At 45.5% G+C, this 26945-nt stretch overlaps 1 protein-coding gene across 20 annotated transcripts in view; it reads left to right on the top strand.

Annotated features, from left to right (window-relative positions):
• Positions 1-26945, top strand: part of ARAP1 (ArfGAP with RhoGAP domain, ankyrin repeat and PH domain 1) — an 826919-nt gene that overhangs the window by 613593 nt on the left and 186381 nt on the right. For all 20 annotated transcript variants that reach the window (XM_085623389.1, XM_085623384.1, XM_085623387.1 and 17 more), the window contains 3 exons: positions 1462-1661; positions 2685-2770; positions 12430-12612. In XM_085623389.1, the coding sequence (XP_085479515.1) occupies positions 1462-1661; positions 2685-2770; positions 12430-12612 (469 nt within the window). The remainder of the gene's footprint in view (positions 1-1461; positions 1662-2684; positions 2771-12429; positions 12613-26945) is intronic.

Genomic DNA, 26945 nt, shown 5'->3' with positions numbered 1-26945 from the left:
GGGATGTTATTGAATTTAAAATTTAAATCAACTAATGCGAATTGATATTCTGCATGAAAAGGAAAATAGACTTTATCACAGTAAGGCAATTTTCGTTCTCCGACGAGCACTGTTCATGCATATTATCCGAGTGGCTATTCGGTATTTGGGACAGGGATGTTAACAGCACTCTCATTTTTCCTGGACTATCTCTGTCTACGCTCCATCAATGCTATAGGAGCTGAAATAATTTCCTCGTGTTTCTTGTCCCAACTGTTCTTGGTGATGCGTTGGGAGTAGTCATCCTCATTTGGTTGAAATTCCAGGTGATATTGGAGCAAAACAAAAAATTAAATGTACAGTAGTTGACACATTTCATTCTATGCACAATTCTCACTCATCGAACACTTGGAGATATCTGAGTATGCAACGCGCATAAAGGTGGTACCGAGAATCACACAAAGAACAGTTGACATACTTGCCTTCCCTGACAACCAGGGCTCGTGTACCTGCCAACCACATTATGTGGTGCAAGTGCAGGACTGCTTTTTCCATCATAAAAAATCTGGAACACTCATTGATTTGCTTAGGGACACAGTACAAGTTAATGTCACATGAATGAATGCAAAGCTGCCCCCCCCCCGCCACTGACATCTGTATTCTATTCGGGTCAATTCAACACATTTTGTAAATATCTTGGAGTAACTGAGAAGGTTTATGAAGGGCCCTTGAAATAAATATCAAAACCTCCTACCAGTGATACTTGTTTTTTTCCAAAGCAAGTGAGTTTCAGGTTAGGGAATGGATGATGCGTACAGTACGTCTCTGATTCGCACATACAGTGTGACCATTTAATATGAAAGAAATTGTGAAGGGCACACTGGTAGATAGGAGTCTTTTATCAAACATTGAGAGCGCAACAACCCTTGTCTGGGATTCTTAAGGCACAGGACAAATGGGGCAAGGGGAGGAGCAAAAAGCATACGTAGAAACTTATTTTGACCTGCAAATTGCCCTCCGATAACAATTCATTCATTCAGTATGAACATAGATCCAACTGAGATTGGCAATTAAATTGAGTGGTGACTGTGCACCTGGGAGCTAGCCAGAGTATAATGGCTTGATGTTGTACCTCCTGGAAAAGCGCTTGTGCTCATCTGCAGTGACGCTCAACCCACATCCACGACACTAGCAGTCAAAATGGTCACTTCTTTCCTTCCCTATGCTGTCTTCCAGAGTAACAGTTACATACATTGTATCCCCCTTGATCATTCCCATCACTGCATACAGGTGATATTGCATCAGGTTGTACAGGGTGTGCAATACTTCACAAAAATGGCAGCAGTCTTGCAGGGTAACCACAGGTTGCCTGACTGCAGGTTTTGTTTGCTCCACGTGTAAGACCGTGGCTATCTATCTTCGTTGACTGTGTCTCAGTGGATGCAGCTGCTTATTCTTGTTGTTCTTCACCATGTTTCCTAGTTTTTCAGCAGAGTCGGACACCGAGAAGGACGAGTGGGTGGAAGCGATGCAGCAGTCAATTACAGAAGCGCTGTCCAACTTCGAAGTTGCCGAGAAGATCTGGACTGTGGAGGCAAACCAGCATTGTGCAGACTGCGGGGCACCAAACCCAGACTGGGCTTCTGTCAATCTCTGTGTGGTCTTCTGCAAGAAATGTGCAGGTACTTGCTTGAATGTAATACACGGAGAGACAATTTTTCCCTCTCCCTTAAGAACGTTAGTCTTGCCAAGATGGTTAGGAAATCTTGTGGCTACAGAAACGGGCAACCATGAATGGTAAAACAGAAACAATATTTGCTTAAGTCATTCCGACAGGCTGTTCGTGTTATTGGTTGTTCCTTAAAATGGAACACACAGTCCCTGTATGCAAGCTTTGCATCAGTTTATTACTGTACCTTAACAAACACAATCCTACCAGGATGTACACATGTCTGTCACATTACTGTTGTGGTTTACTAAGGCTTGTTGGTTTTGTAGGATTCCACTGCCAGGCTTTTTTCTGATCCTTTCTGTTGTGGTGTTGCACTGCATAGGAAGTCTATGGCTTTTAACCTTGCATAAAGTAACTGGTAGGTGATCTGTACCATTTGTCCATTTGTCTGCATCACTCCTTGCTTGCTGATAGCATGAACAGAATAGAAACACAAATGAAGCAGCTCACACGTTTAATCTAATCGCATCTGCTTGTGAGGATAACCGATATTCAAACCCAGAATAAGTCTCACAGAGATCACACCAGCTGAAACATGTCAGCCTATGATCTTGATGGCAATTTACTTTTTTGAGCTTGCATTTTACCTTCCCATTGCATATTTTATTCACATAGGAATTTTCATTAGTGTGTGTGGCGTCTCACAGTAGATGAGTTCACTTTCATGAAAACTACATTTGTTTGAATGCTTAGGACCTAAAAATGTTAAGACGGATAAATGTTCTGTTTAGATTGGCGGTTTAGGGAACCAAGAATGACTTCTCTCTGTTAATGAGCGGTATTAAAACACCAATGAAACACTGGCCGAATATTTTCAACAGGCTCTACCTTACTGTGGAAATGGAAAGGGTTTTAGGGTTTAGTGATCATTCTGTCATACCAGTGGCTGTACCTGGACACAAGAGACAGTTTGCAGTGGACCACTCTTGGTAGAATTGTGATTAGACTGTTTTTCATGTCTGACTTTCTCCAGGGGAGCACCGAAGCCTCGGACCAGGAGTGAGCAAAGTGCGGAGCCTGAAGATGGATCGGAAAGTGTGGACTGAGGAGCTGATACAGGTATCGCTATCCATATAATGCATACGCCAATGCTTTACTATCATGAACAAACCCATGATGGTCTGAAATAGGGTTTCTGATATGGGATGTTACAGGAAAGGACATTATGGTGCAAGTGTGACAAAATCTTCTCTTGGAGGTAATGTTGTAGCCCTTGCAAAGCATAGACAACTGCAAAAAGTAGTGAACTCAAACAGACTCACAAATTTGTGGGTACTTACCGACATATTTTTAGTTTCCCACCCTGAAAACATTTGCATAATAACAGCACAAACTGTTGCATTGTTGGTTGCCATTGCCTCTCTCTCTCTCTCTCTCTCTCTCTCTCTCTCTCTCTCGCTCTCTCTCTCCATCTCACTCTTTCTCTTTCTTTTCCTTCTGTGAGGCGAAATAGAAAAACAACACAAAAATCCAAAAAACTAAACATCAATGTGACAACTGTGCAGTGAATGGAAGGCCAGTGTTCGACCAGAAAGTGACGGTGCTCTGCCTCTGTGATGGGTGTAGGCTAGGGATAGATGTCAGTGGCCTCGATGAGGATGAGAAAGTGTAAAGCATGTCTACCAGTGGCCTAACAGAACATCGGTCAATATTGTGCCACATGCATGCTACAGTGTAATGTTGAATTACCACCTTTCTGCCGTTACGCAAGGCTATTTTAGTTCTTGTCATGGATCTGTTGGGCAGAACTCTTTTCCAGTACAGCAGTCCACATGATACAGATAGCCAAACGCTACAAGTCGACTCTGGGTGGCCCGCACTCCTTGTTCTCACCTGTCCCCTGAAATCTGGTAGGCCAAGCTTCTTCTTGGAAGCAGAATCTGAACACTTTCCTCATTGTTCCTCCTGATAGAGATTTGACGAAACTTGGCTTTGGGGGCTGAAAATGTTTTCACTTTTGTTATTTTCTCTCCAAACACTTCTAATATAAGCTGTCTTCTTGGCCTTATGGGAGGGACTTGGCTAAACCTACCGTGATTAGCTTGCCAGGCAACATGAAAAAACAATTTACAGATCTGGCCATTGACGGTCTGCATGCAGCCAAACAAATCTTGAAGTACGGCCTTAATTCTGCGGACAGTGCTGCTTAGGCAATGGGCACGGCTGTCACGTGTACCTCGTCTGAAGCCTGGAAGGACAATTCATAAGGTGAAGAATCCGTGAAGCTGCCAGAAGAATACATAACCACCAGCAATTTTATTTCTGACTTTTTCTTTCAATTTCCACAGCTGACGTCCCACAGAGCCACTTGTTAACAGTAGTGACAGCTGTATTATTTTTTATCCTGCATACTGATTCGCAAACGCCACCCAGCACAGGGTAGTTGTAGGAAGTGTAGGAGTTGAATAACCACAGTCCTGAGGAATAGCCAGGACCCCATAGCCTGACATTTGTTGGCTAGATAGACATTATGGGTTTTAAGATGCCCTCTTGGTTTTAATTTGTTACACGGAGCTACCAATAACAAGAAATACAAGTAGTTAACTTACTATGAGACATTTTTATGCATCATTTTTTACCTGTTAATTCAGAATGAGTGCATCTTTGTGGCACACATCTCAAGGAGAGTGGTAAATCTTGCACCGGGCCTGAGTAAGACGTTCCAACTTCACTGCCCATGACCTCAAAGAGAGCTCCTCTGAAGTCCACCATAGACAACAGTATCAGACCGTGGTTCAGGAGGAGACCAACTCGAGTGGTTGAGAAATTGTGGCCCTTTTAATTCCATTTTTTGACTCCCTTTAGTTGGGACAATATGGGTATGAGCAGTGTTGCTCACTCTAACATGGGTCCTTCTGCCATTTGTTTCAGGCTCTTCAGTATTGCACATGTTTTTATTTTGCAAACTAAATCCCCTTTCTAAAACTGTGTTGATACAGAACTATTCATTCTAGTGCACAAAAGAAAGAAGCGCTGTGTCACGTGGTGGAAGAAACGTAACAAACTGAGGCCAATCTCTCGGCTAAAGGAGCATTAACAAAGAAGTATTGCTCATATCCCTCCATTCACAACTTCTCAAGCCAAAGAAGCACGAATGTAGCACAAATGTAAAGTAAATAAAGAATATTTGGATGTGCCAGCCTTCATTGATAATGGCGCCAACGTCCGTGTGATGGCTGCTGTGTAATGCTGCCAGCTCCAGCCCAGTCTGAGGCTAGTACCAACGCACGACAATATTGGTCATTGAAAGTAATCAACCCTTTTTCCTAAGTGTCATGTTTGAAAGTTGTTTGCAGCTAAGCAGCAAGATCCTTAAGTCAGAGGCAGCGTTCTTAACCCTTTGACTTCTGTGGACCCCTCTGACTCATTTAGGAATTTTGGGAACCCCCAGTCAATCATTAATGGAATCCGGGAACCCCCACTGAGGCATTACTGGAAGGCGGGGACCCAAGCTTAGCAGGTTCTAACATTTGAACCTCAATACAACACACAACAAGAATAAATTAAACAGATGATGAAACATTTAATTCACAAATAAATGCAGAAAAATCGAAATTTTAATGGAAGAGATGGAGCTTCCAAAAATTGGGTTTTTAATTCTCAAAAGTGAAGTGATATGCTAGACTTTAGTATATAATTTTGTCTTTTTAACTCTTAGAGTATGCTCTCTTTTGTCAGCACTTGATTGAGGCGACCAGTCTTCAATATTATCTTCTGTTTGCTGTACTTGGGCTGTTTCCACAAATCAAGCCAAAAATAGAAACTTAATTTTAAGCCTCCAAGTTCAGATTCCTTCACATTTACAGAACGGATTTAAATTTAAAATGTTAAATTTTGTGTCTTTATTCATATACATATTATTCTGCTAATGTTATTTAATTTTGTCTAAACAATCGTGGATCCATGAGTAGGCATTGCGGTCTACAGATCATAGATTAAGAACTGTTGGTCTAAGATATTGATTACTGAAAATTGAAAGCAATGCTATTGGGTGTTTCACAGCGGAGGAGCTAGACTTCATCAGCTTCTCTCTGAATGCGATTGCCAGCGAAGTAGGATATATTATCAAAGACATTCAGACTTTTTAAGCAGCCATGGGTGCTAAATTGTGAAAACAATCAAGACCGAGGTAAGGAGAGGACTTCACTGGCTTCCAGTGGACTCTTGACTACTCTAAGATCTTGACTACTGTATCCCACAAAGACCATAGGGCCATATGTACTAAACCAATCCCCCATAGAGACGGAATTGATACATCTGTTCCTATATTCTTAATTATTTGTTTTCATGGCCAAAAACTTCCATCTGTACTTTCTATTGAGGAATTTGAAGTCTTCTGTAGATTCCTGTCAGGTTCAGAGTGGTTAACAGCACACCAGCCTCTAACCTTCAGGAACAGATTTGGCAGGGTCGATGCACAGTTCCCAGTTCCCCCTTGCACTACTCCCCAGGGAGTATATAACACCCTACCCCGCACAGAAGTACGCAGGAGAAAAGGGAAATGGATAAAGCAACAAAGGGCCGCGGTCCACCACCACACGGCCTCTTCGGTCCTTTCCTTAATAGGAGAAATCCTTCTTTCTCGAAATACCAGGAAACAATGGTGGCACTCTGTAAACGAGAGAAAGCAGAGCTATTAATAACCTCGGACACCCCGCTATAACCAACGGTGTGAATGGTAGCTGTGTTAAACCCCCTTCCTCTAGGCCAACTTAAATGCAGTACATACGGGGAAGGGTTGCATTACAGATAAATGTCACCAAAGAATAAGTGCCCACTAGGGCTAAATGTATCTGCCGTAATTCATAAGGGTTGTCTGCAAGCAGCTGCAATCCTAAAACGGCATCCGATAGTTTTAACAAAGTAGCAAGGCTGTATTTCCTGGAACAGATCCAAACAATAATAAAAAAGCCAAAGGAAGTATAAACGCGCTCTCCACTCTCGTCCTGAGAGCGTGAGCTGGCCCCTCTGGTTAAAGTGACTAGTCTTGTATAATAAAACGAAGTCAAGCACGTGAATCCTCACGCGCTTAGAAAAAAGAACAGAAAATATCCAGCGAAGGAGAAAGATGGCTTTTCATTCTCTGCGAGGTGCTCCAGCAGCCCTGAGCGAAGGCATGTCCCCCAGGCATGGCTGAGGTAGGAAGAAGGGGCTTTCCCTTTGAAACCAGCGTTCGGGGAAGGAACGTGCTGGAAAAGCTCTGACGCTGCTGAGCGGCCGGGCGATTCCTTTTGTTTTCTGCAGATGAGCGCTCCGACTCTGCGGCACGTCTGCAGCTGAGGGCACAAGAAAAAGCAGGAACCAAGGAGCGGTTGCCGATTTCAGCGTACACAAAGTAAAGAAAAGCTCCGACACTGCGGAGCTAACGAACACTGGAACAATGAATCCAAATGGCATTGGGGAGAAACTCGAACAAAGAGCCTGGGTCCATCGGCTCTCAAATGATTGAAAAGCACCTGCCCTCTCCAGGGGAGGTGCTTATATACGCAATACCAAACCCTGGAGAAGACACAGTGGCTGCCCTCATGCCTTCTAGAACTTGTAGTTCTTCCAAGCAACATTCAAAACGCATTCACACAACGCTATGTCTCTCTGCTTTCTAGGGTGCTGCTGTTTCCTCTTCCGTTACAGAGGATCATGACAATTTGCAAATCACGCAACACCAGCTGTGGTGATAAAGCCTTCTTCATCGCTGTAGCAAAAGCTTGGAATGCGCTGCCTGCAGCCCTTCCCATGCAGTCCTTCCTCACTTGTTTTTGAAAAGCTATAAACACTTTTTTTTTCAATCAATAAGTCATCCTTTCCATAACCTTTCTGGTACAGCGCTAAGAAACCTTACTGGTGATGGCTGCGGTTCATAAATATCCTCGGTTAGTCTTATGATGTTGACTTCAAGTAGCACTTTTGTCTCCAGTCTAGCCATCCTACAGAACCACCAAGGGTCCTGCTCGAAAAGAAGCTAGCGTTGGAGTGGAGAATGCGGACGCTGAAGTGTTTGAATTGTATCATTTGACCGGTTGATGGAATTCTTTGACCCCAGATAGCCAGAAAAGTTAGTGTTGGATAACAGCCCCTGCAGCCTGCATGCAGTGCTAGTCATGCAAGTTGACACCAGCCTTTACAATTGGGTATTGACCCTCCCAAATGTAGACACTAATGAAATGGGAAGCCATCATCATCCTCTCGGATTGGCGACGTTTCTACCTGTATCTGTTTGGCCACACTTTCATAGTAGTCAGTGACTACAAACCTCTAGTGCCTGTCTTCTGGGACATGCCACCAAGGATGGAGAAGTGGACTTTTCAGGACCTGAGGAGAATCACTGCCAAAGAGAAAACAGAGGCAGAGAACACAGGAGAACTTCTGAGCAATAATTAACATGGCCTTTTCAAAAGCAAACTCACTGCAAGAAATACTCTGAGAAATACAGGCGGGGTTCCTTGACACAAAAAATTGAAGAATCTTTTGAACAATAACAAACGCCGGGCACACAAGGTCAAAGGAGAGGTAGGGTCATTCATAAAGTTAAGCTAAAAAATCGTAATTCCCATGCTTGGATGTCATCCTGTGAGCTACAAGACTCATATTTTGTTTACCACTGTCTCCTCTTGGATTATGCAACTTGTGCAGAGAGATAACCAAGACATAGCAAGGACCAAAGCAAGAATTAAAGAGTGAGCATTGTTCCCAGGAACCTACGCTCTTGAGGATTTGTATTTTATATGCCAGGCTACATGCGCAGGTGATCACCACCACACGCACCGTCAGACAGTACTTTCAGCGCATGCCCTGGAAGACAGTCCTAGCCTCTTAGTTTATTATGGGTAGCTGTGATACTGTGCCACTGAGGGTCTCATTATGATGTTAGTAGGAAAGCAAACCGACCGACCCCTTGTCGGATTCAGTTCAGACTAACTCATGTTCAGCGAGCCTGTGTTCCGACCAACAAAACAGGCTCCCATTGAAAAAAGATGTGGTTGCGGAAAACCTTTCACCCTTTGGCGGGCACCCCATTGTGCCTGCCACACTGTGTATGGGTTTACAGGGGGGTCCCATGGGTACCCCCACGGCCCCCAACCGGAGGCCTCAGGATGGAGGGGGGCCTTTGACGGGCCCCCAAAGGTAGTTCCGACGGCCTTTTCATGTCAGACAAACTGAGTCGGAAAGGCTGTCTGAATCTGACATCATAATACGTCGGTCGGAAACGCAGTCCATAGAGCTGTACGATTCGGCTTCGACCAACTCGGAGTCTCCGAATGCTAGTCGGAACCTATTCGGAATGACTGAATGGTTTCCTTTCTGACCGAGAACATCGTAATCGGTCGGATAGGTTCCGACATGGTTTAGGGGAATCAGACTGCCGTTCGGAGGCTTTCTGACCGACATCGTAATGAGCCCCTAAGTCTGTGCCCACCAATTCTGCCACAGGAGCAGTAGGGCCATAAATAGAAAAGCTGCAGAATACTACAACGAAAGACTAACCATGAACCTCTATTACAAGAGTACATTTTTGACAGCGCATCAGCAAAAGAGTACTCGTCACACCACAATGACCCAGTCAACTGGAAAACTGAAGTGACTAACAAGAACTTTGAAAAAGTCACTGCTCATTGATGAAGGACAAGCGCAAGAGCCCAAGCCTTGCATTCCGAAAGTTTTCGTTTAGATCATTTTACTCCACGCCACACTCTTCAACTGTAGCGTTGCCAGTGGTGGCTCTGACTGGCTACCTGATGTCATCCTTTATTCCTGTGCTTCCCTTATGGAGCATGGTGATCGTAGACCTAGCCTGTGCCCAATGTCTGTGCCAGTGACAAAATGAGTATGAAGTGCTGAGCCAGACCCTCCAGTATCTGAGGGAGAAACCAGGCGCTCATTTGAGGCCGCTGCCTCGGCCACTAGTTTCATGTGCCACACCTGGGACCATGGGCTCAACTCAACGAGCAGATGCCCAAGGGATCCATAATTTTCATTTTCTGGATCAGTTTTCTGCATGGAGAAGTATTCAAAGATACAACTCTATTAGCCACTGGTACCAGCGTTTTGCACTCGTGGAAGCTCATCTCGATTAGGTGCGAGCATCATTGAATGAATGAATGACCATAACTTAAGGAGCACAGCAGTCACTTCACCGGGACTCCTAAAGCAAAGATGTAGCAAGCCGACTCTTAGTCATCCAGGTTTTAGAAGCCTTACGAAAGGCTGTGTGCTCAGGGGTGGCCCTCAAGTAAATGGCGAGGGAGCTGCATTTCCTGGCTGTGATGTAGGAATAAGGATATCTTCCAAGTCTGCATGCAGGGAAGAGTCAAAAGAGTGGCCAGTTTAGATCCCTGTCCTCCAGCTCTTTTGCAGTCCTATGCTCAAGAAGAGCAGTTGAACTAGCGGGGTCCCATGATGACCAATCTGAGCTCACCCCGGTTGAGACCTTCGACCAGTACCACCTCAGAGACCAGCCCTCTCTTTCTGTTAGACTGAAGGGATTTGTGTGAGAACTTGACGCCGCCCAAGGATTCAGTTCATGAACTTAACATGATATGAAATCTGGAACGGATGTTATGCTGTTGCAGCGACCTCTTTGTACCCTATCCGTTTACGGTCAGACGACTAGCTCAGACGCATGCACCTAGGCGCTGATGGCTCCAGTTGTGGCACTTCGGCATGCTCGAGGGTGGTAGCGCAAGCCTGAACGCCACCCGTTCACTAACACCGGTGAGCCCTGTGCTGAGCTCCCACACCACAGTCCAACATAAACCTACCTTCCAAGGCAAGCACTAGCTCCTTCCTGGGCAGTCACCCTACAGATTTTGCTGCACTCCTGGCAGTAGTAAGCACAGAAAAGCACAGACAATGGAAGCTTTACAGTGACAGCATATCTAGAAAACATCTGGTTTGCACAAAGGCATCAAAAACTTTCATTTCCTCTAACCTGCACCTGAACAAAACTTCTTGGAAAGAATCAGCTATCCGTGATACCAGCCACACGGAACAAGTGTGTCCTGTTGGGGAAAATTGTGTGCATTCTTGGGTTTGCCAGATTTAAATAAAGGGATTGTTTTTCTGCCAAATCCTCCCCTCCATATTCTTTGTCTGACCGCCCTTGGCTCGGTGCTGCTTGTTTTTACACTGGCCCATTGTTTGATCTGGCCAGGCAGGGTGACGTCAGTGTGTCTGAGCATGCGTTTGCTTAGCAGTGTTGCTGCCTGGCTAGATCATTAAGTTATAAAAAAGAAATAGACTGGGAGAAGGTATTAATGTGGCACTGCGAGAATCCATCTGCCGGCTGCACGTCCTAGAGTTACTTCCACGTCTTTTCATTCACTGCTTCTAACTTGGGAAGGGCACCTTTGCCCCAGGGTTGCCAGCCATCCTCCCCTTTCTCTTTAAGGCTTAAGACTTTGCTGATCCTTCGGTCGGTAGTTTATTGTTGGGCATTCTATTAACATATTCTCCGCTCCTTAGTTGTATGCAGGCCTCATTTTGATGGTGTGTTTAGCTTCAACTATCTCACCAGCTTCGTGTAATAAAGAATCATACATAAAAGCTACATTGAGACATGGGGTTGCTTTGGCGCTTCCCTTTTCATCCACAGGTGTGTGTAGCTGGGATTCATGGTTTGTGTCTTCCACCCCTATCCCACCCCACGGGGCGGCCCATCTCAGCCCTTGGGTCCCTTGCAGTGTGACTGGCGCCATTTTCCTTGATCACGTACCTAAGAAGAAGGGCGCTGGCGCGCCAGGGCTGCTTGGCCAATACTTGACATCGCTAATGGTTTTTTCATATCATTCTTTATCTTTTATACATTTTCTTCGTTTTTAGTTTAGTTTAAACTGCGCGTTCGTGTTACTGCGATTAAAAGGCATTAGTGCGTTATTCTGTGATGTGCATTAAAATTAAAGAGGGTTTCTATACCTGTTCCAAGTACACATGCCTGCTAGGGGGGACCCCTACCGTTTTATAAAATTTGCATGCAATTTTTTTTTTTTAATTTACAGTATTTTGCAAGCATATGGCAGCACGTTTAGGTGCCCTCATGTTTTTTGTGATACATGTTAGCCTTAAAAAATTACTATTGAAAAAACTTTCCTATCGGCTTTAACAGTTCCTGTTTTTTTCTGTGCATATGTTTTGATTCCCTTAAGCAACTAGTTGAACAACTTATGATGAACAGAAATAAATAAGCTGTTGTGTACTCCTGGCGTGGTTGCAGAAACATTCCAAATGAAACCCCTTAATCCACTAGTGCAACTTTATTTTCTACACTCGTTCCCTTCATTAGCGACATACTTTCAAGCTCTCTCTATCTCATTTTCATATCTCTGCATTCACGCCAGTTCACTAAAATGATAGAGGTAGCGAAAGTGACATCACACTCCCTTTGACCTTCACATTCACTCGCGCACACATACTTAGACGCAAACACACCTTTACCCTTGCACTATCTCTCACATAAACACACTCTAACCTGCAAGCATGCACACAGCACACATTTAAAAGCATGTTTCACTCACCTCAGCTGTCTGGGAAGGCCGTATTGTAGCTAATTGAACTCCATTTTATTACACTAATAGTGAAAAATATCATATATATAGGTTATTAGTGTAATAACGAAATTGACAGACCATCAGTCGGTGGTAGTAGGCATTGGGGTAGACTGGATCTCTTCGAAGGCCAGTGTCTCCAGTAGGTTGTACTCATCTGTGTTGTCTTCTGCTCTGCAGCTCTTCCAGCGGATCAGCAATGTTACGGCCAACCAGTTCTGGGCAGCGAATGTCCCGCCCAGCGAGGCCATCCACCCAATGAGCAGGAGCGCGGAGAGGAAGCGCTTCATCACCGCGAAATACAAGGAGGGCAAGTACCGGCGCTACCATCAGCTCTTCGGCAACCAAGAGGAGCTCAACAAGGTGATCCTCAGGGCTTGTGTAATATTTGTTGGCATCTAGGGGAAGTGACATTTTGCTGCCCTTACCTCCAACAATGGGCAATGTTCAATGGTTTTGGATCAACCTGTGAGCACCTTGTTGCTGGCCCCATAGGCCTTTGTGTGAAATTGCCTTGCTGTCGCACCGGCCACAGTGATTTTGACGCATCTGTACTAGGCGACTGTTGGGTGTTTCGAGTGCCCACTGTACTGGGCCGCTGCACCCATTGTTCTATGGCACTAGCCCAAGGAACAGTGGAGAAGTTGGGTGTTTTTGGGACCATCGCTCATGCTCCACACATTCGAGAATCGAGTGCAATCATATATACCAGTAGATTCTAAGACGGTGTTTGCAGCTGTTCTTGGCAGTTGAGCCGAGCATGTTCTAGGGGGGCGAGGGTTTTTTTCTGCTAAGTGTGCCTCACTACCAGTGCTGGTGCTCCCCCAAGTGCATTGTGGGTAGAGGAACTTCGACAGCCTAACAGCTGTCAATAGTTCTTCCTCCGGAAGTTCTCTTCTAAAGTGTTCGTGGTGCCCTTAGGCTTTCCCTGTGTGCAGGGCTGTGCCACAGGAGAAGCTGCAAGCCAGTGAGATGTTGCACCAATATTATTATTGTTTCCATTAATCTGGGGAGGTTTAATGATGACTCCAACTATGACCTGAAGACCAGTCGTCTTGAGCTCTGCGGTTATCGGTGAAGGCTCAACTTGGGATTCCAGCCTGTAGAGTGGGAGTTGCTGGCTGAGTTTACAGAGGGTCACTTGATGACTAGTTGCTTTATGTCTAGAGATGGTTGTGATCTGCATTCTGCATTGTTTGAGCGGGTATTCCGCTATCATCGTAGGTCTGGCTTTAATGCAGTTAGTAGTCCTTGTGTCAAACCCTTTTTGCGACATAAAGAGACGTTCGCGAATTCACGGTTGAGTGGTTGAGAGGGATAAATGCCTGTAAATGTACTGGCTTGTGTGCGCGGGAGCATCTGTATATGTCCTGCTGTGCCTGCATCTGTGCACTTTTGTGTGATTTTCATCAGTGTGTGCATGAGGGTTGTGTGTCTTTTGGATTGCACCATACAAAAGCTAAACAGAATGGCTCTATCAATACTTATTATTTAAGCTATATTTATTTTCCTGGGGCTGGAGTGTCCCTCATTCAGTCCCACATAAAATAAACTCTTGTGGAGCTGGCAGGCTGCCGGACTCTTGGTTCTGCTGATAGTTTTTGGGGTCTGGAGATTTGCAAGATGGCGCCTTGTCTGCAGAGAACTGTCTATAGGCCTGGGGCCTTATTTAAGCATCCTCTTGCATTCTGGGAGTTGCAATATTGGTTCTCTTCAAATAAAGCCATTAGAGTGATCAACCCGAGAACACAAGCAGATATTAAAGGGAAACAATAGATGGAAACATGGTGATTAAGAACATAGATTTCTTTAGCAAGTTTTTGCTCTATAGTGCATTAATCCAGTGAGTTCAATTTAAGTAGACTAAGACTACACCTCCCAGAATCCATTCTGTCCAGTTTGTCATACCTTACCATTGTAAAGCAGGGGTTCGCTACTTTTCAGTACTTCCATTTCCATTCCGTCTACAAAATCCCTGCAGCAGATATGCTCCCAAAGCTTCAGTAATAATTTTCAACAATGTTGTTGGTGAGGCGGACTTGATGCAAAGAAGAGCTCTGAAGGTTTTATGGTCTGTATGTGAGTGGCGTAGCCAGAGTATGTTCTCTCTTTGAATTCTGGGAACCCGGAGTTTGTACTGGGTGAAACAACACTACAAGTCTCTGAATGCAGAGAATGCATGACCAGTGGTCGATGGACACGCGGGAGCTCTGGCAGAGACAGTGTTGCACCATTCCAGGGGAGAGTGGGTGAACTACCACAGCCAGGGCAGGTGCATCGACTGTTGCCACTCTGGGCGGAGTTACATTCCAGAGCCTCACTCTGACATCAGGGGAGAGTTATTAACACTTGCTGTCTACAGGAATGGACCGGGACCACTACCGTCTGCCTGGAACACTAATCATCGCTGCACCACCTCGCAGGTGGGCTAGGCAAATCAGTGGTTAACGAGCTAAAAAATAAGTTCCGGCACCAAAGTTTTCTCAAAAGCCCAGGGTTGTGCTATTGAATATCCGTGTGCCAAATACCAAGGCTTATACCACCCCATGCCTCTATAATCCACCGCCAGACACTCCCTGCCCCTTCATCTCACTCTTACAGACTCCGGCTTTCTCTTTGTGACAGGCTTTCCTTCTCTGTTTTCCTCCTTCTTCCCCCTTTTGTGTTTTCCCCCTCTTACTCAGAGTCACAGTTTGATGAGGGGAAATACCTGCCAGTCCCCTAATAGGAGTGCCTGTGGGCCCCCTGAAAGCCAGTTAAACTAAGCACTGGGCAAAGTAGATATTTTTAATCCGCACTATGTAGAAGCAAATACAGTACAAGACTGCTATTGCCAAGGAATCCTTTCTTTCTGTATCGGGCTAAAAAAAAAGGGCAGCCTGCTGGTGATCCTTTCTCAGCACTCCTTTGGCTACTTTGAATTTACCACCAACATGAGAATTCCAGGGAATTTACAAAGTTTCATTAACTTCTGCGATGCGTGTCAAGCAGTCATTCAGAATGGGCCAAAGAGCCATGGCTCACAGGGTGGACAATTTCTGAAAAGTTGGCAATCTGATTGGCCATGCTTTGAACCAATCGGAATAAATCCTTGTGTTAGGATCATTCTCATTGCAATCGGAATCGTTGTAGGCAACTCACTCCTCAAGGCCATGCCTCGCGGTTCAAGACCGCATGGGCTGCTTGCAGTTTCCTCTGTTGGTGCACAGAATCTTTCCATTTCTCTCTTTCACATGTGAAACAGGCTTTGGAATTTTTAATGCCAATTTCACTCACCTGATAGGCTAAAAATAGCAAATTCCCCAGGTTCGCTTTTCAGAAAACTCTGTTCACCCCCCTCTACCCCAAACCCTCTCATAGCATCACTTACCCAATATCTTCCTCAGTAACACCTTCCCCAATACCTCCTTAGAGCACCTCATAATATCTCCCTCTAATACCACCCAACAGTTTATGTAGTTAAACATGCAGTGCTACGCCACGCCCGCTCATCTTACCGCCCCTTGTCATCATAGACCGCTCTGACTTCAGTCTGGGCTTGAGGCAATTCAGGCTCTGGGTTCTTACCGGGATGCTTCATTATCCTTAGTCCGTAACTTTCTTGTCAATCATCACTCATGAGGTGTACCCATCTCATCACAGGACCAAAAACCAAGAATTACGAGTGGATATGACCTTGGCTCGCCCTTTTTGGGGGTGGTGTAAGTCATAGCCAATCCAAAATCGTTCTAGAACTATCAAGCCCTCTGAGGCCAGCCGCTCTAGGGAGGGAGGGCGGGACGAATGACTGTGACGAGAATTTTATGGGCTACCGATAATGAAGATTCTTGGTAAGTAACCGGAGCATTATCCCTTCGTTCTAGTCTAAGTCATTACTCATGAGGAATACCCTAGCTAGACTGCCCGAAGAGTATGAATTCTACAGAAATCACTGTTACTGCAGATAAATACCTTTTAATAGTGAAATTCAAGAAAAAATATCAAAGTAATAGTGCAGATCATACATCCTTGATATTCCTACACCCTGAATTCCGTAGTATTTCAAAAAGGTGTGATGCGTTCGTCGGATCCCTGCAGATTTCCGATAGGAAAACAACTTTATATTCAGCCTAAGAGGCTTCTACGCCTCTCATTCATCTATCTTGGATTTTAACAGAGAAGGGAACTTTAGAAATACCATAAACCAAAGTCATTGTTGCTGTAATCCACCTACTTCTAGAAATCGCCTCGTTCTCTCCACCACGCGTAACAAACAAGGATCTGTTTTCTTGTAATTCTTGGCTCGATCCGAATACACCAAGCTCGCTCTTCTCACATCTAAGCAATGAAGCAAGGCTTCCTCTTGTGGTGACGGATTAGGTAAAAAAGAGGGAAGGAACATTTCCTGCTGTTTATGAGGTGAAGAAGGAATTTTATTACAAAAAAAGCCCTGGGGCAGTTTTTCACATAATTCCATCCTCCTGAATCCTTAAACCCTGGGGTTTGCTCAGTGCTCCTAATTCATCTGTTCTCCTGGCTGAAGTAATTGCCACAAGAAGGGTCACCTTCATAGCAAGCCACTTGAGATCTACCATGGCTAAAGATTCAAAACGAAAACCTTCTAATATCTTAAGGACCAAAGGCAGAATGCTAAGAGGATAAATGGAGCGTACATCAACTCTAGAAATAGAGAAATTCCTCGGAAGTCTAGATCCCAGGTTACAATTTCCTGGAAAACCTCCCCAAGGTTCTCTGAAGGCCTTATTGGTGCCCTTGAGTTCCTAATGTTGGCTCTGATAAGCCTGTGTTGTAACCATCCAACTAAAATGTCAGAACCACCCCAATTCCACAATACGTGTTCGAATTCTGTTTTTCTGAGCACCATTTCTGAAAATGCTTCCAATGGAGTAGACCGTGCTGTCAGCATAGACAGATGTCTAAGATACTGAATTTACGCTGGTAGATGCTCCGGAACACTTTAGCTTCTTATCCCAACCCTTTCAACTTCCAAACCGAAAGAGTCAAACGATCAAGGGGGGAGACCCCTGGTTTGCTGGCGGAGAGGGAAACAAGGGACTCTTCCACGGTAGTAAAAGACACATTGACGAAAGGAGAGGAAACCACGATTTCCTTGTCAAATAAGGGACCGCTACTACTACTTCTGTCTTTTTTCCTCCGGATCTTCAATAACAATTTGGGAATTGGAGGGAAGGGGGGACAGGCATAAAGAGGTTTGCAAGGCCACTGTGTCACCAGAACATCTCCCTACCAACTGTGAATAAAAGTTCTCCTGTTGTGAGTGGTTGGGAAAAGCACACAGGTCCATGAGCAGATCTCCGATTTTGTGACATGCCTCCCCGAACACCCTTAATGGGAGACCTAGATCTTGGGATTTTAGAAACTTCTGACTCCACGCATCCCCCTGTATATTGTCCTTCCCCTGATGTATGTGGCTGTGAGAAGCAGAAGGTAACTCTCTGCCCAGTTTCCTATATTTACCGCCTCCAGATTCGGAGGTGATGTCGATCCCCTGCCTCTTTATGTATGCCATTGCTACTCAATTATCTGTCTCAATCAGTACATGGTGGTGTTTCAGAATGTCCTGTTTGTTGTAAATGTTTACTGCGAATGGCATGCAATTACGCGAAGACGCTTCGTGGCGTGATCGAGGGGCGTTTGCCTAACAGGCCTGGGGCGGAATTACGCGGATCACGCCGCCGTCCTTTGCGTTTTACCCAGGCCTACGAAGTTCTTGCAGTTTTCTCCTATGCTCTCAACTCGCCTCCTGCAGTTTATTTTACTCCCCAACCCCCCATTACCGTGCAGCTTTTCCTTAGCCCCTTGTCACTCTCCCCCCGAGCTCCCTTCCGCCGCGTCCTCTCTCCCTGCTGTTTTCATTCTCCCTCTGCTGCTTTCGCTCTCAGCTCTGCACCTGCGCCCCAGCCTCTCACTCCAGTCAAGGGCACTTGTCACAGGTGATGGGCAGGGCGCGGCATCGGACGCCTGGACCGAGGGGGCCGCACTCCGGACATTACTGAGCTCTGCTGATGCTCCCAGGGCCAGGTTCCTTCATCCTAATCTGGACTAAATGACCCCTCTCAGATAGTGGCCAGATTGGAAGCTGGTTTAAGACAAACTTCAAGAAATACATTTTAAAAATCTGTTACAGGTGCCTAAATTGGTTAATGTCCCGCCTCTCCGGTGCTACGGTGTGCGATCCTTTACACGAGTGTGCTAGGCTTCTTGTCCTATACATTTGGGGTCCTCTTGATTGTGCCTTTTCTTGTGACCCGCTCCATACACATGCAGCTCTCCTGGCTGGCGACAGGCTGTGCTTGTTGACAAATTGTGCTGCCATGCTGGCCCCGCCCCTTCCGCTCACCCCAGCACGCTTCCTGCGGCGCTGTGAGTCATGCCCTGGTCTGTGCAGTGATGGGGCCGGCAGACAGCACCGGGGACCGGGAGCTGCTGAGCCTCTGATTCATGGTGGACTGGAAGGAAAGGGGCGTGAGCAGCGGAGCTCGCACGGGAACAGTCATGGAGTGAAAATGAGCTCACTCCCCCCTGGAGGGAGGGAGTGGGTGTGGATACGGAAAGAACATTGGCATAAAGCCAGTGCACAAGTGCCAGCTAGGAAACTGGCATCTATCTATCTATCTATCTATCTGTCTGTCTGTCTGTCTGTCTGTCTGTCTATCCATATCTGTCTGTCTTTCTATCTATCTATCTATCTATCTATACATGTCTGTTTTAGGGTGACCAACTGGCATTGGTGCAAATTCAGGACGGTGAGTGTAAACATTCAGGACAAAGGGTCAAAATTCAGGACACAGATTCAGGATAGGAGGTCAAAATTCAAGAAAAAACTTCAGGACAATAGGCAAGTTTTACAGACACATCGGAGGAGGTCGCGCAATAGTATATAAGTAAGCCCTGCCATATCCAAACATATTCAACCATTTGCAAACATATCCATCATGTATCCTTCCATCTATCATTTCACTCATCCATCCTTTCACTCATCCATCCATTATCCATCCACCCTTTCACCCTATCCATCTGTACACTCATCCATCCACTCTTCTACCCATCCATCCATCCATTCACTCACCCATCCAGCCATCCTTTCACTTACTCATCCATCCACCCAGTCACTCATCCTTCACACCATCCACCCTTTCAGTCATCCATCCATCCTCGCTTTCTCTCTCCATTGACCCTTTCACTTAGCCATCCATCCTTCCTTCCTTCCATCCACCCACCCACCCATCCATCTACTCATCCACTCATGAGTCCATCCATTGACCCTATCACTCATCCATCCTTTCTCTCATCCATTTATCCTTTCACTCCTTCACTCATCTATTCACCCTTTTGTCCACCTACCATCCCTTTCACTCACTCATCCATCCTTACATCCACCCTTTCACTCATTCGTCCCTCCATTCACCCTTGCACTTATCAATTCATCAATCCATCCATCATTTCACTCATCCGTCCACCCACTCACTCATCATCCACCTTTTCACTCATCCATCCTTTCACTCATCCATCCACCCTTTTACCCATCCAGCTACCCTTCCACCCATACATCCAGCTATTTACCTTTTCTCTCATCCATCCTTCCACTCACTCATCAATACATCCTCTCTCATTATCCATCTATTCAATCTTTCATTCGTCCATTCACCCTTTCACTAATTCATCCAGCCATCCCTTCACTTACTCACTTGCCCACCTTTTCATATTAATATTGAGCTGAGCCTTTTTTAGAAGAGGCCCATCAAGAACTTCACCCTCGCTGCAGGAGCCATTCCAGGACTGGGACAGAAGCCACCCGGGGCGAAGACAGGATCCACCACGGGGGTGGGGGGGGACAGGAGCCACCACATGGGAGGACAGGAGCCATCGCTGGAGGTGGGCAGGTGGGCAGGAGCCATCACAGGAGGAGGAACAGGATCCACCAGGGTGGGCACAGGGGTGGGCATGCAGTATTCTAGTATCATCTTGGTCTCTTCCAGGGTGGGGTAGGGCTCCTCACCCCCTCCTGGACAGACAACGAGACAACAGGCTCTCTTTCCAAAATGTTAGTTTTGCCACCCCCCACTGTGATGTACAGTACTTAAAGGAGATGCTCCAAGAGAACTGATGTAACTGATTGTCCTCCATACTTTGTTAATCAGTGTGGGTGCGATTGTGCCATTTCTTTATTGTATTACATTATAGACTGCATGTTTGAAGAACCGAGGTTTGCTTACAATTTAGTGGCAGTAATTAAGCTCTGTGAAGAGAACCACGTGCTGCCTCGGTGTAATCAGGGCCGGTTCTACCATTTTTGGGACCCTGGGCAGAAAGGGAATGTGTGAGGCCCCTCTAAATTACAGAGACATGACGCAATCAGGGCGGTTTGCATCTGAATAGATGCCCCTGCCGCTGCAGCCCCTCCCTCTCAGTCACCTTCAAGCACCTCTTAACAGCTCATCAAGCGCTGAAGGTGTGAGGGTTGCCATCCCGCTGAGCCTCTCCAATGCTGCTGGGTATCTGAGCTTTGGTGCTGCATCGGTGTCTGTTACACCCGACCTCAACAGCATGGGAGTCAAGAAGGGAGGTGGGTGGAAGCTGTGCCGGCTTTAGGGTGGTGCGAAAATGGCGTCTGTTAAAGAATCCTTCACGGACAACGGACAGACGGCCGAAATTACGGACTGTCCGTGAAATTTACGGACGGTTGGTCACCCTAGTCTGTCTGTCTTTCTATCTATCTATCTTTATATGTCTGTCTGTCTTTCTATCTATCTGCCTATATCAAGGTAGCGAGCTATCTGTATCTATATATGTCTGTTTCCGTGTCTGCCCATCTGTCTTTTTATCTGCCGTTCTGTCTCTCTACCTTTATAGCTGGGTCTTCATTTCTATAGGTGTATCTATCCACTGAACAGTGTTTGTTCAGTAGTTGTTTTGGTTTTCTGCCAAGGTCACCTACTTATTAATACACATTATAAACCCATACAAAATCCTGTTATATTATGCAGATTTATAAAAAATATCCGGCCACGCCTCCACAGAAGGTCCATAAGTAGAGTATCACAGAATTATAAGTATGTAAATTAAAGAAAAATATTTAATGCATATTTTAAACATAAAAGTACAATCAATTTATGTCCACGGGTTAACAAAATATGGTCTAAAAATAGAAGTAGGCCTGGGCGGAGTTCCGCTGGGCGGAACTCTGCGAATTGATCAAAAAACTCCACCGTGCGAAGTGGAGTTCCGCAAGCGGCAGAGTGCGTTTGGTCATGCCGCTCGCATTGATTTTCAACGCCGGGGGTCTATCAGGCACTATGAAATAAGCGCTAGCTGCACCATGTGCAGCGCAAGAGGGCGCTGCTTCTTTTCTTGCCTCTTGAGTAGATTTTCTACCCGAGCAGCAGCTTTCTCAACGTGTCCGGAAGATTTCTCAACGCGGGCGGTCGCGACCATCCTCGACTGCCCACGTTTAGAAATCTGACCGCCCACGTTGAGAAATTTCACCAGGAGGTGGATTTTTCTCGCTCGCACTAGCCAACTTGACGCTGGCGATCACGAGCGAAGAAAAAGCGGAGTTTTTCTAAACCCCGTGTGCTCTGCGGAGTGCGGAAAACTCAGCAAGTGGAGCGGAGTTCACCGCCCAGGCCTTGTAAAGACTTGAGACAAACTCATTGTTGATTTAATCAGAAGCTGTTGTTTATGAAGATGTACAGAAGAGCACAACTTGTGCGTTTTTTTGCCTGCTACTTAATTTTGATAAGTTCATTTGCAATTAAAATCAAATTTCTGAGAGTTAGATATTTATTTAAAACAACCTTTCACGCCATGAATGCTTCATCATTTCTTTTAAGAGAATTGAATTAAGCCTCGAAAAGTCGTTTTTGACTAAATACATTGGCTGCTGCTACAACCCCACAAGTTTCACTCTACTGTTCATCTTCATAAACTCCACTTTCTGATTAATTCAGCTATAAGTTTCCGCCCGCCTTTGTCTCAAGTCTTAAATTTTTTTTTTTTTACTGCATTTTGTTAACCCATCGACATGAATTGATTGTACTTTTGTGTTTAAAACATTTATCAAATATTTTTCTTTAATTTACTTACATCTAATACTGTGATACTTTACTTATGGACCTTCTGTGGAGGTGTGTGCCGACTTCTTTCCAAGTCTTTATTCTGTATGTTTTTTTGCACACTCTGTGTGCATCTAGTGGGTAGCAATAGTGCAATCTGTGTAGCACCCTTGCTTTTACAGGTTGTGCCATTAGGATAATTTGGTGGATAGTCACACTGAGCCAATCCAATGTCTGGGATGTGTGGTTGACGTATCCACTGCTACAATATGTAAAGTTAATGTTATGCAGATTTGTAGAGTGCACTAACCCTCAGGAGGGTATCCCGATGATGAGCAAGTGTGAGCCTAGCCAATCCGAAGGCCTAGTTTGACTACTCAAAAAGCCAGGTCTTCAAATTCCTGTGGAATTCAAGAAGTGAGGAGGAGCCTCTCAGTGTCGGGTCGTTCCACGGTTCAGGAGTGATATAGGAAAAAGCTTGATTGCCAGATCTAGTTTTCTGTATGCACTCAATGTGTGCGAGCTGGAGTCCAGATGCTTGGTGGTGTCTGGAAAGTTTGTGAAAGTAGATGTGATTGCTGAGGTAGGCTGGGCCATTGCTATGTAGTGCCTTGAAAGTGTGGGTGAGGCATTTGAATTGTGCACCTTTGTGTACAGGGAGCCAGCGGGGCTTCTTCAGGTGTGGTGTGAGGGAGTGCGGCGTTAGAGGTTGACAATGTTTCTGGCCGCTGAGTTCTGAATGATCTGCAGCCTTCTGGTGACTTTTTTTTCTTGATCCAAGCACACACAGTGTTCCTATAGCACCAGTTTCCTGGTGACAAGGGCATGAGTGATGGTTTTCCATGTGCTGATCAGGGGCGGCTCCTCCACATGGGCATAGGAGCGTTGCCCCACTGCTTTCTCGGAGCGCGAGAAGCAGAAACATAAAATCGTATAAATACCATTTTATGTTCCTGCTTCTCGCACTGCGAGAAAGCAGAAGAAGGGTTTGGTTGGGGGCGGGCAGGTGGCCAGGTCGGGGAAGAGTGGCTAGCCCAATGTTGTGGGCGCTGACTGTTTGGTAGGCCCCGGGTCTGACCAAACCAGTCATGCACACTCTCCTGTTTTCTCCAGGTAGGCTGCATGCAGCTTGCATGGAGAAAACGGCCTCCCCATAGACGCCTGTGTGGTTGGCGTCCCAGCCAATCACAATGCTGCCATTGCAGCGTCGTGATTGACTTAGGGGAGGAGAGGGAGGCTGCCTGCTTCTGCTTACTGTGAGCAGAGAAAGAGGTGCGATGCGGGACCGGAGGCAAAGGCAAGTTTTCTTTATTTTTAATTAACCTCCCCTCCCCTATGGGAATTTTTGTGAGAAATTGAGCTTGGTGGACTCGCATCTAAGGGATAGATTTAATTTTTGGCGGACTTAATATTCTCCGTTGGCCTGGCGGAGGGCTTAATGTCTGCCAGGCTGAGGGGAACTCCGCCCGCAAAATTTAGAAATTACGTCCAAGCTAGGGGTCATTTCAAAAGCATTGGCAGCAACTGCCTTCACAGCTGTTCCTGTCAATGCTGTTTAGGTCAAGCCTGGGCAGAGCATGTGCTGCTTTGCGAGGCATGCTGTAATGAAGTATGGAATAGAAGCCCTACCTACTCTCCGCCCATATTTGTCATTGGCTTGTGTCATTGCCCTTCTTAAATGCTGGCTTCTGATTTGTTAAAAGGCTTGTTAGTCTCTCCTCAGTGCTACCTTGTCTTCATTTGTAACCATGAGGACTGGCCCTTTTACTTTGGTTGTTACACAGTATTTCTTTTTTGGTTTGTAAGCACTATTTTCTTTAATGAGTTTCTCCTGCTGCAGGCTCGACATGCTTTCTTGCAACATTCAGCACGCCATGTGTGCTTTCACTTTCCGAGTAGCCCGGGACAGTGGCCGCCTCTTCTTTGAATTGGTCTTGCATTTTCAAGAGTTTGAGCTATTGGCATTGTAACTGACAGTGCCTTTTATTTATGTGTTAATTAGCAAAACAGATAAATAAAAGGCATTGTCATTTACAATGCCAATAGCTTAAACTCTCGCAAATGTGAGACCTATCGCATTGCAAATTCTTGTTTAAGTTTGACACAAGGCTTCGTCAACAGGACTGAGCCGTCCATCAAACCAATTTTATTTTAATTTTATAAAGAAAATCCCGAAATGGAATTTTCTTTTTGGGAAAAAAAAAAAGTTTTCTCCCATGGTTAGGGGAGCGTTGAGTAGTTTTCCCTGCCAGTTCCGCCAGGGTTTTCCTGGCAGTGAAAGCTGACATGTATGTCTGTCCATCTAAATTTGTTGGGCGGACATAGAGGTCAGCCTCCAACGGCCTTTTTTACTCCATCGGGCCATCGGAGGGGTGCAGCCATGGCAGAGACGGAGTATCCGCCGTGGTTACACCAATGGTCTGTCCACTTCTAAATCTGGCGGGCAGACCATCATCTTGGCGGTAGGGATAACCCATCTCCGTTGCGACAAACTATCCTTACCGCCAGGACATTAATCTGGCCCTAAGTCTTCCGTCTCCTCTCGGCAGATCTACGTGAAACATTCCAGTATCGACCACTGATACCGGGACAGTTTTGTTCTGGTTCATCAAATAGTGCTCGTGTCATAAGTGATCCAAAATCAATACATCTTACTGTGTCCTGTGTGCCAATACAGAAGGCTGCTAGTAAAAGCTGCTATTGGCGCAGGACCTGGTCACCAAATAGGTTCAGTGAGTAGTGCACATTGGTACAAGTACTTCCTGTCACAGCATGCATGAATGGTTACAGATATAGGCTATCAATATCTAGCAGTATGATTTGTATCGAATGAAATGCTTAATTATCATTTATGGACATAAAGTTAGGTTTTACAAAACATAAAAACAAATATAACTATTTTGTGGGAAAAGTTTGCCTTTTCCTTCTTTCCGGGGATCACCTGGTCCATCCATGGACATATGATGGCCTTCCAGTACCCGTTTCCCTTATGGTCACAGCAAACATGTTTTCAGAACAGGACCTGCAGACCCGTGGTTAATCGGCGAACATCTTTTTAGAGCAAAAATGTTCAGATTATAAGATCATATTCAAATGTTGGGTTTAAACACACACAGCTGGCCCATGTGCCATATAGCTCTACATTTTTGCCCATGTTATTAGGGAGAGGGCAGTTCTCAAACTCAATGTGCTGGTTCACACTAACTAAAACAAGCATTTGCAATGCAATAGGTCTCACATTATTAAAGTTTGAGCTGCTGGCATTGCTAATAATAATGCAACACCAATAGCAGCTCAAAGATTCAGTAATGTGAGACCTATTGCATTGCAATTGTTTTTTTTTTATATAGCACGAACTTGAGTGAAAGGTGTGTATTTATGTTGCATTGAGTACAGTGTAATTATGTGTTGTGTTATTATGTGGCACAGAGTGGTCTTGTGTGGAGTGTATTTATCTTGCATTAAGTAGAGAGTAATTATGTGACGTGCAATTATGTAGTACTGAGTGGTATGTGGAGTGTATTTATGTTGTATTGAATACAGTGTAATTATGTGATGTGTAATCACACAACCATACCCAACCACACACACACTCAACCACACACACAACCACACACACAACCACAAACACAACACACACACACCCACAACCACACACACAACCTCAACCACACACACACACACACACAACCACACACACAACCACCACAACCACACACACAACCACCACAACCACACACACAACCACAACCACGCAGACAACCACAACCACACACACAACCACACATACAACCACACACACACTCAGCCACACACACAACCACACACACAACCACACACACACAACCACACACACAACCACATACACAACAACACAACCACGCACACACAACCACACACACAACCACACACACAACCACACACACAACCACACATATAACCACACACACACAACCACACAACCACACAAACACACACACACAACCACACACCCACACACAACCACACACCACAACCACCCAACCACACTCACACACAACCACACACACAACCACACACACACAGCCACCCACACATCCACACACACACACAACCACACACAACTTAAGGGAATCGGGTAACAGAAAGAGAAAGAACTCTATCCAAAATCACACGTTTTCAGTCCAGTCAGAAAGTATGACTTAGCCCCAACGAGTCCTTGTTTTGTAGCTAAGCAGATACAGTCAATTATTTCAGTAAGCCTGATGCGACTTTAGAAAAAGAGACGTATAGTGTAATTATTAGGCACGCACAACCACAACCACACACACAACCACACAACCACACACACAACCACAACCACACACACAACCACACACACAACCACCACAATCACACACATAACCACCACAACCACACCCACAACCACACGCACAAACACACAGACAACCACACACACTCAACCACACACACAACCACACACACACACAACCACACACACAAACACACACAACCACACATACAACCACACACACAACCACACACACAACCACACATACAACCACACAAACACACACAACCACACACACACAACCACACAAACACACACCCACACACACAACCACACACACAACCACACAC

The sequence above is a fragment of the Triturus cristatus genome, chromosome 8 (assembly GCF_964204655.1).
Source record: "Triturus cristatus chromosome 8, aTriCri1.1, whole genome shotgun sequence".
Taxonomy (NCBI): Eukaryota; Metazoa; Chordata; class Amphibia; order Caudata; family Salamandridae; genus Triturus; species Triturus cristatus.
This window is presented reverse-complemented; position numbering and strand designations above follow the sequence as displayed.